At 45.6% G+C, this 17,130-nt stretch overlaps 2 protein-coding genes across 2 annotated transcripts; both read right to left on the reverse strand.

Annotated features, from left to right (window-relative positions):
• Positions 1–156: 156 nt before the first annotated feature.
• Positions 157–2,164, reverse strand: LOC112873671. The gene is made up of 4 exons (XM_025936682.1): positions 1,039–2,164; positions 843–947; positions 704–772; positions 157–599 (listed from the first exon to the last, which is right to left on the reverse strand). Exons 1-4 carry the CDS (start codon positions 1,194–1,196, stop codon positions 596–598), a joined length of 336 nt encoding a protein of 111 aa, XP_025792467.1. The 5' UTR covers positions 1,197–2,164; the 3' UTR covers positions 157–595.
• A 9,909-nt stretch (positions 2,165–12,073) lies between these two features.
• On the reverse strand, positions 12,074–14,434 carry LOC112876684 (protein SHORT-ROOT 2-like). The gene has a single exon (XM_025940848.1). It carries the CDS (start codon positions 14,362–14,364, stop codon positions 12,445–12,447), a length of 1,920 nt encoding a protein of 639 aa, XP_025796633.1. The 5' UTR covers positions 14,365–14,434; the 3' UTR covers positions 12,074–12,444.
• Positions 14,435–17,130: the final 2,696 nt, after the last annotated feature.

Here is a 17,130-nt window from a genome sequence, read left to right on the forward strand (position 1 = left end):
TAATTGTAAACCTTAAGCGAGATGAACATTGCAGTGAATGTTTAGCCAAGTTTACCAATATACATAATATAAGCATCAACTGATACGTAATATAAGATAAAGAAAAGGACAGCTGCACACTCCCACAATTTTGAGAAAAAACTATAAGACGGTATATTCTCTGCAGTTTAGAGAGTAAAAATCACACAGTCAACATACTAATGAGTTCACAACCACATTTGTTACGTGAGTTCACATATAGTAGGTTCAGACACCTAAATACTGCATGACATGCATGTTCACATACAGCTCCACAAAATGAGTTCAACAAGTACAGAATATGGTAAATCACAAATTGAGCTGTCTTTTGCTTCTTGTGCTCATTGCAGGGCTGCAAGAATCAACTTTTTTGCTTCTTGTGGCCATTGCAGGGCTTTCAAATGACACATCGTTCTTCTTTCCTTTGTCTTCAGTTTGCTTCTTGGCTTTGGGCTTCATGAGCTTTCCCTTATCTTTAGCCTTGTTAGCTAGCTTGTTTCCTTTTTCTTTGGCTGCAAGAAGTGGATTTCCCCTAGCCATGGGAAACTCAGAGCTAATGGGCTCAGGCTGGTCTGTACTACCTACAAATAAAAATTATCAAGTGTTGTAGATAAAATAAGACTGATTTGTATTCAAGGCTGATTGCAGCAAAATAAAATACATCAGAATTAGAAGCATATATTACCTGATCGAGTCTCCAGAATCTAATGTGCCTTTTCTAATTTTCTTCTTAGTTGTAGGTTGCACACTTTGGCTATTGGAAACAAAGAGAGATAATTAGATGAATATTAAGATGCACATAAAAAGATTGTGAAAGAGAGAACCTTGGTGGAAAAGTCATAGAGGATGCTGGTGCTTCACCGTCAAAAAGTACTATGCTTTCCTCAGTTGATGCCTTGGTAGTCTTTCTCTTCTTCTTTGGTGGTCCTCTACAGAAGTATGGGGTAAACAAAGGTGTCATTTTTGTGTACAAATTGGTTTCATGTTAGCCCAGTACTAAAATAAAGTATAGTTTATTACCTCACAGCCAGCAGAGCTGCAATATCCTCTGGGTTGCCCTTCTTGCAACTTGGCCAGTGATGCCCATAACCTTGGTCGGTATTAACTACTGGAAAGCTTTTCAAATCTGCATCGTAGTACTGAACATGTGCTACTTCTAGATAACCTAGTGGATACATATCTGTGATCTAATCGACCATGTCTTTCAAATTTGTTGTATCACTGTCAACAACCTTGTCAAAGCAAAAACAACGGACATCCTTTCTGACCTTTTTTGGATTGCTAAGAAGCTTAATTTCCAACAAATAAGTTGATTTTGGATCCATCCTATCAATTATATTATCCTACACACCTGAGCAATACACTGTAATGTCAACAGATAGGCATGGCTAAATTGAAACCTCGCGCCCATAAAATAGGCACTGCTTGATGTTTATTCTGATATTATGACAGACACCACTTGTTTGAGAATTGTTTGAGAATTGTTAACTAGCTTCTGAGCGATGCAAATGATATGTTCTTCTTTTGTATACTATATACAGAAGAGCATACGATAGATGCTCCTGTTGTGACGCGCCACCTGGCCATTACTTGTTGCTGTTGTGCGCGGATCATGGAGTAGATAACGTGTAGTTCTACTATATAATCTGTCAAACTCCATTTATGAATCCACAATTGATAGTCACTTAAACATGACATATACCCTTTAAAACTATATAATCTGCAGTACTAATTGACGAGCGTCAGCCAATTCTAGAAGTTTTGTGGCAGATGGAGGTTAGAAGAAGCCAAGTTGAGGACTGCAATCAGCTGGCGAAAGCAAGACGATTTAAATTTCATCAGGCCAACACAGGTCGTCTGAAACTAGTTTTTAGAGTTTAGGCTCAGGTGACAGAGCTTTTAATTGGGTTTGCAACTTGATATAGATTCAGGAAATGACTAGCCAACAAACTGACTAATTAATACTAAGTTGAAGTATTTCAGTACCGGTATTATGATTCGTCAGAGTTTTTGCTTTTATCGCCGCCCTCCGCCTGCACACGCGCCGCCCGCCCTCCGCGCGTCCGCCCTCCGCCTGCACGGGCGCCGCCCGCCCGCAGCACGCCCGCCCTCCGCCTGCACGCGCGCCCGCCCTCTCCGCGTGCCGCCCCTCCGCGCGCCGCCCGCCCTCCGCGCGCCGGCCCTCCGCGTGCCGCCCTCCCTCCGCGCGCTGGCCCTCCGCGCGCCGCGCGCCCGCAGCCCGGCGCCCGCAGCTCGCCGCCCGCCTGCAGCACGGCGCCGCCCGCCGCTCACGGGATAGGACGGGGGAGATGGGGTCGGGGGCGTGTGTGGGAGTGGCAGGGGTAGTTGAGTCCAGGATATTTTTCTTCTCACCTCAAACCTTAGACCCTAACAGATTGGGCTAACGGATCTAACGGGAGGGCCGTGGAAGGGAACAAAAATAAAAAGGAGGCCACAGAAGGGCGTCTCGGTTTTCCAGGGCCATAGAAGGAAGCGTCGTTTGCTTTAGGGCCTTCTAGGAAATTTCCCCTAGGTTTAATGGTTTGTTTGGCAGACTTCATAGAGCAGCTTTCAGGCTAAACTTAGAAGAATCTCTGTCAAACAATTTTTCACTGTGATTACAACTTCATCAGGTGAATATTTGAAATAAACTAAAGGGCTGGGAACAGAAATTTACTTCAAATTTAACCTATATAATCATAAATAATCACTTTTTACAGTAAATCGGAAGCAGTAGGAACTCTACCAACTAGGCCCATAGGATCCACACGACTAGAAGCTATTTTGCCACGTATGTCTTCTAATATAATATTTTTATGTGAAAAATGTTTTCCTAACAGGTACAATTTGTTCTAGTTTTCCTTCTATTTTTTTCTCATATCATGGGCTGATTTTTTCCCCAACTAAAATAAATTTTCTTTTAAGGTTCTATTAAAAAATCTTCCAAAGATGAAAAATATTCTAGCAGTTTAGGGAGTGCTGCGGGTTGACCTCCAATCGCATATGTGAGGTGTAACACCTCCTCATCTACCCTGTCCCCTACGTAGCCAAAAACACACACCCGGTGGCCAACGTGTAGAGTAGGCGAGCGTGAGGTGCTAATGTTCGGTGTTGAAGTTTTTTGGCATGGAGGTAAAAGTTTTTAAAATTCATTGGTTATTTCTCAATTGATTTTTAGACCAAATTATACGTATTTCCGTGAATTTGAAAGTTTTTGTATTGAATTGAAAGTTTGGTGAAGAAAATGAGACATATAGGGATCGAGAGGGTTCAGGGCGCTAGAGTGAGGTGGGGGAGGGGGACGGGGCTCTGGTGGAGCAAAACAAACACCGAAGATGGATGAGATGGAAGAAGGGCAAGGAAGAAGAAGGATGGCACCCGTATCAAACGCCAAATGGTTCTAGCAAGTTGGAGCAGACTACCGTGTGCAAAAGATCAAGAATGTGCTTGATTGGAGCAGCAGGCGTACCGTGAGGAAGCCGCCAGAGGGCACCTGTTGGTGCATATATATTGTGTTCTTTTTTATAGCAGCGCGAGAACAAAATCCAATTTAATATCCACAGTTGCAGCCAAAAAAAAACGCAACAAAACGCACATGCATAGCTACAACGACTTTCAAATTTCTTTTCGCACCCCTAAGTACGTGGAGTTCACTCCAGTACTACTCCACTACTCCCTGGTGCACAGAATCGTGTACAACATTTCGCTTCTGATAGTGATGAAGTTTAATCCAATGATAAACAGAGAACTGAACAATTCTCCTTTTTTGGACGAGAAAAGAGGTCGTAACTTCTTCCCTCTCGTCCAACTACGCCCTAGTCTGCTACTGCACCGCCACACCATCTCACTGCAAAAGCGACAATGCAAGCCATCACTGCATGCATGTCGTGGGTCACGCTGCTCACCACAGGCACTAGAGCAAAAACAAACGGTGCCAATGCAGAAACGAGGTGGAGGGGGGACCCGAAGGGCTAGCAGGAAATGAGCCCATGCCCTAAAAGCTAGAGAGAGATCCTGAGCAAAGTGCATCTTGATTCTCGGGGTCGAGAAAGGAGATCGAGGACCAAGCTGTACATGCGTGTGTCTCTCTCCGTGCGTGCATGTACTGACGACCGGTGCCCAATCTCTCTCTCTCCTAACCTAAAAAGGGGCTCCCACTACCTGCTGTTGCATGTATTACTATGCTCTTCTCGCTCCCATCATATCCCTGGACGACCCTGCTCTGCTGGTATACGTACCCCGTCGTGGTCCAAGCATGCATGCAGCTAGCTCTAGCCCACCTGAGCACTAACCAGCAAAATACATCGCTTTGCTTTTGCTACGTAGCGCGAGATGGAACCCGGACACTTACTACGTGTTTGGTTGCATGTAACATTTAGTTCATACAATCATTACGTGTCTGGTTGCTGCATGTAACATTTAATTCATGCTATCACACATGTTATTATAATATAATGGTTCAAGATGGATGTGGTGATCCAGCTTACGTCTGGTTGGCTGAATCGTACCGGTTTATTCAGAATGAAGCCATCCCACTTAAGATAATTTTTTATTTAAGTATCCATGATCCTCCATATATCTATCCCCATGTTCGCTGGTCATCAGTTCCACGTTCGAAACACTTTCACGTACAACCATTTACCCAACTATGTATTTCATGTCCCTATCGGAAGTGTCTGCTTCCTAAGAGCGTGTGCATCTCCAATCCACAGGGCCGAATCTCAAGGGGGTAGGGAGAGCCCCTCCTACCTCCCCAAGATTAATGGATACCCCCTAAGCTCCCCTTCATTTTGAAAAGAAAGAATGAAAAAAGAGAAAGAAAGAAGAAGAGAAGGAGGACAAGGCCCCTCTTCACTCCCTGGTTGAATTCATCACTGTCAATCCATATAGTATATGTTACACCCCTAAAACCTAAGATCCTAAGCATGATTGACAATAATGCACTAATGGTGGTTGGTGTATGTACAGGCATCAGGGTGCACACAGATTATTTATGTACGTGTGTCTCTATATATATACATATATATATATATATGCTTCTTTGAAAAGAGAGAGAGGTTATTTATGCTGTAGCTATCCAGGAGGTGAACATTTTCGTAGCACACTCAATGCCTCAACGTGCCGTACTTGGCGGGCCCAGTTTCGGGGCCGGCTGCAGCCTTTTTGTGTTAGTGATATATGCCACCATCATCTTTTTAGGCTCCTAAATATACCCGCACTAAAATTATAATATCCATTCACGCTTGGCCTAGCTAGTTAAGACTGGATGAGCACATCAATCTACGCAACAAGATTTTGAAATTGCAATGTATTTTGGAGTTGAACATGCGCGATTTGATCTGATGATGTGCGAACATTGACAAGCGACGACCATATGTTGGTATTTTTTTTGGGGGGGCGGTGCGGGGCAGCTAAATAACTGGCAGGGCAGGATATGTACTGTGCATTATTTTTCAAACTAGTAAGGCAGCCCGTGCAAATAGCACGGGTAGCCAGTATTTTGCCAATTTTTATACTTTTTGGATAGTGTCATTTTAATTATTTTTTCTAATGGCTCAAACCAAGGGTCATCTATGATTTTTTGCATTAGTCATATTTTGTAAAATATTTTTTGGAATATGAATTTAGAAGAAAATGAGATATCTTATGTATAAACATATATTTTGATATTTCACGCCTCATGCTTATATCACATCGAAATATTTTCTATGAATAATTTTTTATTTTTGACTGGTGATGTGCATGAAAATATCCATAAATTTTTAGAAGAAGATCTAGATGAGTGTTCAATGTAGAAGTAAATAATCTTCTTTTTTTATTTTCCAATTTCGATTCCAAAAGCTCCATGCATATATGCGTATGACTCCTGCATCTTTTTTCCATCACGCGTGCACCGGGTGTCTGGGTCTACAAATTTAATATTGCAGTTGGCAAGATACAATCTTCTACTTTATGCTCACTACTCTCTATGGTCGTCATCACCATCTCGGAATCCAACATGTTATAACTTTTTTCTCTCCTTTAGTTTTATCATAGTTATTCCACTGCTATTAAATTGTGCTTCTCCATGGTCATTCCAATAATTTTTCATGGTTGCTGACAAGCTCTCTAAATTGCAATACTACGGTTTGTTTGGTAGTGTTTCATATCCTTATAAAATAGCTTTAGATTTGGCTTTAATGGTAAAACCACCTTTTTGAGCTGAAGTTATTTTTAAAAAAATATTTAGCAAATCAGCTTCTTAATGATAATATGGTAATTCTAAGAAGAACACTTTAGTGCTCAAGGAGGGAGGAGAAGTCGATAAAGCCATTTTTTTAGGTCCTCCTCTCTATTGTAAGTTATTATGGAATTTTATGTGAGCTTATTTGGTAGAATTTCACCAAAAAAATATTGGGCGAAGCCCTATCAAACACACTCTAACAATCATCAGTATCACTTGTAGTATCGTCAACTCCGCACTGGTGTCTGAGATGTTGACAATATGATGAATGTCATGTCAAGACTTGATGAATATCATGGTCAAGCCATTACTTAGCTACCGATACATGATGATTGATATGTAACATTTAATATTTATTTATTTGTAGCTCGGTCGGAAAGGGAAGGATGCATCTTTCTAACATTTTCCAAACTAATACTGCAATTATCGTGACGCGTAGTAGTTGATATACTCTGCAATACCGGATAATTGTTCAAGCAAGCAGTATGCATACGTAATCGAGACAAATATTAACTCGCGATAAAGTAGCAAAGAAAGTAGTTCCAATAATGGAAATAGCATGGAATATTTAGGTACATTTGCTCTTAAGTTAAGAAATTTGCTTCCAAACATGAATGAAAACAAAAATATCATTTTTTATTATTTGTCTTAAAATTTATTTATTTATTTATTAATTATTTACATTAAATTATTATTATTTTAATTTATTTCAAATTAATGTAGAATAGTGCAATTTTTTATTAATTTATTTTCAAATTAATGTATATATTCATCATATTAAGGAATTGGATGATTATAAAAATTAACTTTGTAAATATTTTTATATTAGATTGGGCATTTCAACATATACTTTTGGACATACCTTAAATAAATTTATTTTATATGGACAATTCACATATGTCTTTTTGCTTTCAAACTCAAAAGAAATCAAATATCTATTTTTATTATTTTATTTCTAAATCTTGTTTTTCATTAATTATACTTGACACACACTTTTATTTAGCTATTTTCTTTAAAAATCATATAAAATTAATTACTCATTTTCTTATTTTTTAATTCTAGATTTAGCTATTTATTAGTCAAATTTGATATGAAATATTTAGTGAATTTGCGAATTCTTTTTATTTTAAATTTGGTTATTTATTAGTTGTATTTGACATATACAATTCACTAAGCTATTTTTCTTCCTAATTCAATTCTTAACTAAGCTATTTTCCTTCCTAATTCGATTCTTAATCGCTATACAAATCAACTACTAATATATTTTTTTATTCTAAATTTATCTATTCATTAGTCGTATGTATTCAATATAGACTCTTCAGTTAACTGCTATTTTTTCACTTTTTTAATTTGGAGTTTAGCTATTCTTATCGTATTCGTTATGGACTCTTTGATCAAGCTGTAATTTTTTTACTTTTTAGATTCGAGACTCTTAATTTCTTTTACATTTTAGATTAGTAATTGTTGGGCAAGGACTCTTAATTATTAACCATATTTGATATGGACTCTTTGAGTTAGTTTACAATAATAGATTTTTATAAAATTCAATGATGTATATTTTTCTTTCTTCATTAATGTGGGAATTTTAGATCCTCTCGGCAAACGTCATGGTTTGTTTAAAAAAATCATGTTCTCTTCCTTTTTTCTCTCTTGTCATTGTAGTTGCTTCAGCTACATTTTGAATGCATCCTGATGCATGAAGTTGGTCTTGGCCATGGTATGGACCAGATCGTACTGGAATGTGATGCGTCAACTGTCGTGGCTAGGCGTTTAATTTGATATGTTTCACTTTTCACTATGGTATTGTTTTATGGGAAAAAATTGGTCTGGTTTGTGTACTGTTTGCACGCTAGTTGGATGGGTATGAGAGAGGGAGAGATGAAATTTTTATCTTGTTGAAGATAATAATGATTGGGAACCAAATCCACCCATGCATTGGAAATTGGTAGATGTGAACGGCAGTCCGGCACAGCATATACATATATGGGCAAACACAACACATCATATGTGGACACATTATATATATGGAGCGAAGGTGTTGGTTGGTTCATGCCAATTTCCAAGCAATGGATATAATCACTACTCGAACATTGAAGATCAGGTATTATATTTTTAATTTTGAATTTAGGTATTTACTAATCGTGAAGTTAGCTATTTATTAATTGTATTCGATATGGACTTTTTGGCAATATCCTATTTTAAAAAAAATATAATTCTGAATTTGACTATTTACTATTCGGCATGGACTCTTTGATCGTATCCTATTTTTTTACTTTTTTAATTCCGAAATTAGCTACTTATTAATCATATCTGATATGAACTCTTGAGTTAGTTTAGATCGTTAGATTTTCACAAAATCCAACGGTACAAATTTATCTTATTTTTAGAGTAATATGGAATTTCTAGATCCTCTCGGTGAACGTGGTGGTTGCTTTTAGATATAATAGATTGCTTTCGGTGTTCATACTTGAAGTTCACTTTACCCCATTTACTTTCTCCAATCTGTACTAAATTCCGACTATGCATGAAACAGATTTATTCTATAGTACTCCCTCTATAATAAATATATGACCTTTAACATAGTGTCATATACTATTTTAAAACGGAGGGAACGACCGTACTGGCGGGCTTCTAGGTCGCAAGTTGTTTCTTTATAATCATAAAACTAGAGTTTGTGCTTACGTTCAGGCTGGCTAGTCCTCTGTACTGACGGCAGCTTTGTTTTGTATCTTTCTGCCCTTTTAATGAGATACGTGCTAAGAAACGTTCTTAAAAAAAATGGAGGGAACGACTGATGCTAGATATATTGTCTCTGTTCTTTTCTGTTTGACATCCTTGAATTCAAGCCGCCAAATTCCTATTGATGATATATCCAAAATTGTTGGGATGCATGGTACCATCCCAGAAGATCAGTTACATTCATGTTTACAAGAAAAACAACTTCAATACTACATAAAATTAAAAAATAGTGATTAATGTTACATCTTTGAGATAAAAGATATCAAAAAACACAAAGAGAGAAAATAGAAGGATGTGCTAATAATTTGCTACCTCAGTCATCTGAAAAAGGTGTGATTCAGTTTCAGTCCATACATAGCGGAGCCATCCTAATACATCCGTCCATTGATCCTCATCTTTCTTCTTCATCTGTCGATTATTGTGCTTCACTATATGCATGCTTCTCTCCGTTCATCCTCACCCTACACTTCAGCACTTGTCTCCTGCTGTGTCCCTACTTTCTGACCAAGCTTGCCGAGACGCTCCATTGATCCGATGGTCTGGCGCCTTGCTTGCGGCTATGCCACCCGACCTGCTCCGGTGGCCGCCAACCACACCCCATAGTACATATCCTAAGTCAAACAAGGTAGCGACAAATGGCGACTATGGCCGCGTCCAAACGATCGTCGTCTGAAGTTAGAATTTTTTCGGAAAGGCAATTATTACAATTTTTGTCTAGTGAAATTTAAACAGGTTTGTCCGTCATGAGATCGAATCTTCAAAAACAACTGAACTATTTATTTACGATCTTAAAGACAAACCCGCTTGCATCGCATCCTTATCTAAGAGCGAGGCACCGATCGAAGAGAAAGAACCTTGAAGAGGAACTGAACATATATAGAGCTAGACTACTTGACGAAATCATGAAAGGTTTGGCGGCCGGGTGAAAAAGATTTTTGCTTTTTGGCGTGGGCTCTCGCTCGCTGCACGCGCATGCAGCCAGGGCACGTAGCGTGGGCATGCAGTGCAGTGCAAGGCACTCACGCAAGCACATGTACACTTTGAGCTCAAGACTTTGAGCGTGGATGGGGGCGGTGGCCAAGGTAGGATCAGACGACGAACTGAACGCCACCTCCTTTTGTTGGATTCCATCCCAGCGGCAGTCTCTAGCTCGTCGTCCAGATTCGATCTCGATCGCTCTCGCGCTCCTCCTCATGCTAGCTAGTCCTCCTCACGCGATAACGACCCTCCCTTTCTGCCGCGGCTAGCTACAGGCCCGGGATGGCCCATCCATCACTGGAAGGCACCATGCATGCCTTTCCTTCCAAATTGCCCATATCACTTGCACATTATTGGGTTGGGGTGGTGACTTGTGTACGCGCGCGCATTGGAGTGCCTTTTTGTTCCATCAGGTGTCCCACTGGGGATGGGACCTCGCACCTTGTCTTCTTCTCGCGGGCCGGCTGCGTGCTTGCCTGTACGGGACACGCACTGTGTCTTGCTAGCTTTGCTCTTCACTTCCTTCCTCGCACTCGCATATGGGATGTTCCCTTTTGTTAGTAAGTGTTTTTATTTACCCTATGATGGTGATTCTCTGGTGATGTGGCCAGGTACTATATGAGAAATTGAGTTTGTTGACCACTACTAACTAACATGTTGGTGTGCTTTGTTATTAGATACCGTCAGGAAAGATATAAACTCTACTGGAGAAACTATCGGTCGCTCATGGAGAATGATGAACACTACTAACTAAGACTGTTGTCCACTCGCAAATAATTTCATGCAAAATTGTTTCTAAATGGATATCTAATACCTGTTGGTGGCAAATTAAAGAAATTAAAACGAAAGTACACAGTACAATAATAATGTTCTTCACAAAAGGGCCCAACATGAGTAGAAGACACATAGAAGTCCCAGAAAGAAATTATAACTTAGTATTATTGTGTCTGACTGGCTCGTAATTAATAAGAACCATTGATTTGTTTATTGAGCGTCGCTAATCCTCGCTCGCCATTGGCAGATAAATTAGTTAGCAACAACAAAAGTCACATAGCCCACCTGTGTTGCACTGTGTACTATTTTTATTTTCAAATTGTGCACAGCATGCAATTGGGTTATTTATTGTTGTAAGGGACAACATATCTTGAATTAATTATTTCCATATTATAATTGTATTCTTTTTCCTGCATTACCGTCCATGGTGCTGCAAGTCTGCAACGATCCTTTATCGACTGTATACGTAGTACCTAGATAATAATGAGCAAATTAAATAAGACTAACGTACATATATCCTATGGTCAAGTCCAGCGTATACCATACCCATATACTCAAAAAGATCCTCGACCATACAGAACAAAACTACAAGGTCCAACACCACAAACAAAACAGATAACCGATCACTATCAGCTGTCTGCAGCTGGAGGATTATATTAGTTCTTGGCATATGTAGCAGCACAGTTGCCATTTGTCACTTGCAACTTCGTATCCATAGTCAATTTACTCCAAGAACATTTGTACACATGGTTCCTTTTTCTTTGTGGTATTTGTATATATCCTTCTGTCGACAACAATCATATACACTACTTGGAATAACGGATGTTGACATGAACCGAGCTTAATCTTGTTTTTACCTAATTGCGATGATCAATGTTATCCCGTGCTTGTCGTATTTTTTACGTATAGTTAACGAACTAATAATGTATGTGCATGCGTATAGAAAAAGCTAGGGGATATACTGCTGCGATAAATAATGATAACGGCGAACAAACTAGCTAGGGTGCAAAACCAGCGCAGTACGCCTACTAGTTTCTATGAGATACTACGTTTAAAAACTAGAAGCAAGCAGTCCGTGCAATTGGATCGTCCTTCCCATGCAAGATCTTGTCAAGACTCAATAAGCAGCTTCTCTCCATACAAACACATCAGATCAAGGCGACAAGCTAAGGGTTCCTCGCATGAGTCCAAACGAATGACATGCATGACGAGAACCATGCACGACTGACGGGTCAATGTTAACCGGTAAAAGATACAGATCGATCGATCAACGGACAAGCATAAAAAATCCATGAGAATATGCATGAAAAACCGCAACAAATGTCATAAAGTCTTCCCAGATTTCTGACAAAAAACTAACCAAATGCATGGAGAATATATGAAAAGCCTACACATCCAATCCAAACAATCTTTTCTTGGAGTCAAATACGAATGAAACTGCAACAAATGTCATGAATTCCTCCCAAATCTCTAAAAACAATAATGCTAACCATCTGAGATCTTTAGCTTCTCCCTACATACTTACGCCGCTGGAAAACCCTAAGTAACAAGGTAGACACGTGCTAAAAGATCCGACAAGCGAGGGAAAAAAAATCGCGCGCTACCTGCTTGCATTGCCGTGTTGCCACTCACACGAGCGGAGCAATGCATGCACTACGCTAGCTCGAGCATGGCGCATCTTGTTTTGCCGAGCACGATCTCATCATGGACGATCATGGCCTCCACGCGCTTGTCCAGACGACGGGCTGCTCCTTCCACGCGAGGAACACCCCAGCCGCCGCGCTGTCGTCCGTGCCTGGCTCCTGCAAGGTCCATCCCTCCCGGTATCGCCGCAGCAACGACCTCACGTCGTCGGCGACGTCGTCGCTGAACGCCACCGGGGAGAAGCCGGCAGACCGCATGCGCCGCGCCCACGACGCCCCCGTCTCGCGCCTCTCGGCAGACTCCGACGCCGGGCAGGACACGAGGTCGACGATGGCGCGCCCGGCTGCCCTCTCCAGCGCAAGCCTCTCGTTGCTGGTCTTCGGGAAGCTCTCTTCGAGGGAGTCCATGTACGCGGAGAAGAAGCGGAGGCCCTCGGTGAACACCTTCATGAACGCGGCGTCCGTGTTGGCTTCCTCCGACGACGCGTCCGACTCGGACGCGACGAGGTCGGCGTCCTCCTCGACGACGGTGACCACGCGCGGCTCGAGCCGGCGGAGCGAGGCGACGAACGCGTCGCGCCGCCGCGCGCCGCCCGGCGCGACCCCGCGCAGCGCGTTGACGCAGTTGATCGCGAGCGCGGTCGTGGCGCCGCCCTCGCGGAGGTCGAGGCCGTCGAGGTCGAGCTCGGCGAGGTCCCCCGCGTGGTGCACGGTGCGGAAGCTGAACGGCACGCCCATGAGGCGCGCGAACTTCTCGAGGCGCTGCGCGATCTCCCGCATCACGCGCTGCGCGGCCGCGGACGGCGCGGCGGTGGGCACGACGGTGGTGATGGACAGGTGCGGCGTGTCGTCCGACGACCGCGTGGCCAGCGCTTCGAGCAGGGTCGGCCACTGCGTGCAGAAGGTGTTGCTGAGGTCCAGGATGTGCAGCCGCGGCGGCTGCGACGACGACGACGAGGATGATGACGACGCGCCCGCCGCCGCCTCCAGGAACGACTCGAGGATGGCGCCGTTGGCGGCAACGTGCCCGAACGACGTCCACGGGCTTAGCTCCTGAAACTTGAGCGCCGTGCGGCGCGTGGACTCGAACGACGCGTTCCGATCGGACGCGGCGGCGAGCGTGCGCAGCGTGCGCGGGCCGGAGGTGGTGAGGCGCGCGAAGAGGCCCTGGAGGAAGTAGGACGCCAGCTTCTGGTCCACGTCCCCGTACGGCGAGGCCAGCTCGTTGAGCATCCACATGAGCTGCTGCACGCGCTGGCTGTCGCGCGCGGCCACGGCGCGCGCGCACTCCAGCAGCAGCTGCGCGGCCCACCTCCCGGCGCCGCCTCCCCCCGACGACGCCGAAGCGGCGGCTGTCCCGCTCCCGCCGGCCGCGCCGGAGGATGACGCGGGGGAGCTGAAGTCGAGGTCGATGTCCACCTGCGGGAACGAGAAGTCCGCGGCCTCGAACAGCCCGCCATGCCCCCCCGCGGACGACTGCGCGGGCGGGGGCTGCGGCGGCGTGGGCGCCGGGGACGACGCGGGCGGCGGGTTCGCGGGCGCCGCCGGCGGGGCGGCCGACGACGGCTGGTGGTGGAAGTGGCGGGACGAGGAGGAGGAGGAGAAGTCTTCATCCATGTAGAAGCCGTGGTCGTTGCCGCATTCTTCTTGGTACGGCGCCGGCTGGTGGTGGTCGTAGTAGTAGCCGCCGCCGCCTCCTCCGGCGCCGGCAGCGGGGTCGTAGTAGTAGTAGTAGCTGCCGCTGCTGTTGCTGCTATTGTTGTAGTGGGAGTGGGAGTGGGGGTAGTAGTGGTGGGTGTGGGTGTGGTGGGAGGCGGGGGAGGAGCGGGAGCCGGTGGAGGTGGTGCTGCGGGACGTGGAGCGGGAGCTGTAGGGGGACTGGTGGTGGTGGTGGTGGTGGTGCTGGTCCGGCGAGGAGGGCGCGGGGGGCGCCTGTGGGTGGTGGTGGTGGTGCTGGTGGAGGCTAACCAACCGGAACAGCGTATCCATCTAAATCCTCAGACCTAAACCACCGGGGGGGAGTGCAGTGCAGGTGCGCAAAATGGCTGCTGCCCCAGTTGCTGCTCCTTCCTACCACTCCAGCACAGACAACGCCGTGGTTATAACCTGCAAAAGAGTGGCCACCCCACCACCACTCCTTTTCTTTTACTATTGCTCGTGCCGTCAGATAAGGTAAAATTTGGAGTCCCCAACCCGTAACCTACTCTCCTCTCTCCCTGTGTGCACGCTTTTTCCGCGATCGATGAACTGAGGAAGAAAAAGTGTGTGTGCGTGCGAGAGAGAGGGGTTGTTCTTGGACCTCCCCTTGTTTTACCGTCTGATGAGATGGAGACCAGCTTTTTCGCAAATCCTGGCTTTAGTAGTAGTCGCTTTAATTCGGTGAGAGGCTAAAGCCAATGATGACAGTAGGATTTGTGCGCAACCCGACGCCCGGATGCATTTGAGAATTCTCCTGGCCCAGCCCGGCCCTGTCTTTATTCGAGCCCAGCCGCGCGGACTATCCCAGTGCGGGCGACGATTAAAGCTGCCGCCCGGGGGAAATTTACAGTGCTTATTATGAAAGCTCTGAGATGCATGACCGCGCAGGGTGGGCGTCGCAGCGCAGGCAGGGTTTGGCCGGCCAGAACGTTCGTTTCAGCAGATCGAAGAGCAGGCGGAGGCGCGGGGAGATGGGTCAAAATGTTTTTGTGGGATATCCGCCTGCAGTTACCTTCCGAGGCCTGATCGTTTCTAGGTACAACGATCGACCTGCCAATTCGCACTTTGCCGGTGCTGTTCTACCTGTAAGCGAGAATTAGAAGATCACTGTGTAGGAGAAGGCATGCATGCACGAAGTTTCAGGTAAACGAAGGCCAATTCTGCCAAATCTTGTGTCGGTGATAGTAAAAGTATTGGACTGCTGACAGCGACAAACAAATGAATGATTGAAATTCTAGAACATAAAATACACAGGCTTTTGGCAGTATAATATACAAATGCATGGTAGAAATCCTCCCAAAGGGCTATGCTGAAAGAAATCCCCCCAAATGCCAGCAATGGAATGAGTGAGCTATTCCATTCGTAATTTTGTCTATTATCCATAATAAGATCCAAAAGTGTTTGTAGGAACTATATTTTTTTTCTGTATGAGTTCAGAGCATTCAGAATACTTTTGTTGATCCCTTTGCTCCAAACTAGCCCATACTGTTCGGGACACATACTAGATGGGTAGGCATAACTTTCGATTAAGTTAGAGAGTTAGGTATAGTTACGTGGGGCTAAATAGCTGGATTTGCATGGGACATAGTAGCATTGTGTTGTGAGGAAGAAGAGCAAGCAAAATATGTGTCTAGGTGAATGTTTCAAACACTAAGTTTTCCGTATGAAACCACTGGAGGATTTCCCATCAGTCCCCTTGCGCCCCTATCCTCAGCTTTTCCTACAAATTTTCCTTGGAGTAGTAGTACACGACGAGCAAAGGTACAATAACCTTTTAGTACACGGCCGAGCATGAATTTGGCAGTTTGGGATGGCACACAACAGGCAGGCTTTGTACTGGGCGGCGTATGCGGGGGGGCCGGCAATGGCATGCACGAAGACGACGTCGAGCGGCTGAGGTGGGCGACGAGAGGAGAGAAATATTCCCCTGCCTTGGATCACCTAGTGACCTAGCTCCCGGACGAGGCGCAGCGAGAGAAGAATCGCACGGCGCGCACGAGATTCCTGAGGAAAAAGCAAGCACCAGACGTTGGCTGCCCTGGATCGGAGAGGTGGATGGCCTGGCCGGGCTAGCTAGCAGCAAAGAAGAAAGCCGAGCTGAGTCCAGCAGCGGGCCGGGGAGGCAGGCATGGCGCGACAAAAGCTGGGGCGCCGCGCGCACGCGGGCGCCCAGCCGGTCAGCCCGGCCATCATCTCCGCCATCGGCATCGGCACCCCCCCATCATACGGTCGAGCCGTGTCGTGCGCGCAAACCCCCGCGGGCGTCAGTGCCAGCGCCACCGCGCGCGGGCGTCCCGGCCGGCCGGTCTTTGCTCGACGTACGCGCTGGCGCTGGCTCCGACTCCGAGGTTGGCTGGCTGGCTGGCCGGGGGCCGCCTGCGCCTTGTCCCGTGTGGCGCGGGCAGGCGGCTGCCGCCTGCCGAGCCCGGCCGGCCGCGCGCGCGCGCGCTGCGGACTAAAGAAAAGACAGGGCATGGCACTGAGGATGTTGCGCTCTGCCGCCGCCGCTGCTGCGGCTTTGCAGCTCGGCCTGCCTGTTGATTCTACTTGTGTACTGCCTACCTAGCGCCCTCTTTTGACCGGTGTCGCGTGCACGAATCCTGTGGCTGGGCTGCAAGTTTCTTCGTCGCTCACCATGGGTTGATTGACTTGATTCTGAGGTTGCATCACTTCGTGAGCAGCACATGTGCTCATCGAGTATTTCTTCTACAAATACTGGACTAATAATGCAACAAGCTGCCTATAGGCTCCTCATCGATCTGGAGCTGGAGCATGCATGCGCGCATGACCATTAACCAGCCCAAATCCACAGCCACCACACCAAGCTTTGCCTTCACGGGGGCCCACCACGCACCACCGAGCCTACATTTTTACTACACGGGTCTATTCGCATATGGTGGTGAGCAAAAGCGAGCGGCCTCGAGCCCTCGACGTTCCAATCATGGAGAGAATCTCCAAAGTGGATTTATGCGGGCATCCAGGAATTGGCTACATTCTGTCCGTAGCCTATGATGCTCCGGCGGCCTCTTGCTCCCTCCTCCTCCCTCCCGGCCATCG

The sequence above is a fragment of the Panicum hallii genome, chromosome 9 (assembly GCF_002211085.1).
Source record: "Panicum hallii strain FIL2 chromosome 9, PHallii_v3.1, whole genome shotgun sequence".
Lineage (NCBI taxonomy): Eukaryota > Viridiplantae > Streptophyta > Magnoliopsida > Poales > Poaceae > Panicum > Panicum hallii.

Coding starts and splice junctions, on each gene's coding strand:
- LOC112873671 (XM_025936682.1), bottom strand. CDS start 1,196: ATGTATCCACTAGGTTATCTAGAAGTAGCACATGTTCAGTACTACGAT. Junction 948..1,038: donor GCAGCTCTGCTGGCTGTGAG/GTAATAAACTAT, acceptor ATACTTCTGTAG/AGGACCACCAAAGAAGAAGA. Junction 773..842: donor TCTATGACTTTTCCACCAAG/GTTCTCTCTTTC, acceptor TGTTTCCAATAG/CCAAAGTGTGCAACCTACAA.
- LOC112876684 (XM_025940848.1), bottom strand. CDS start 14,364: ATGGATACGCTGTTCCGGTTGGTTAGCCTCCACCAGCACCACCACCAC.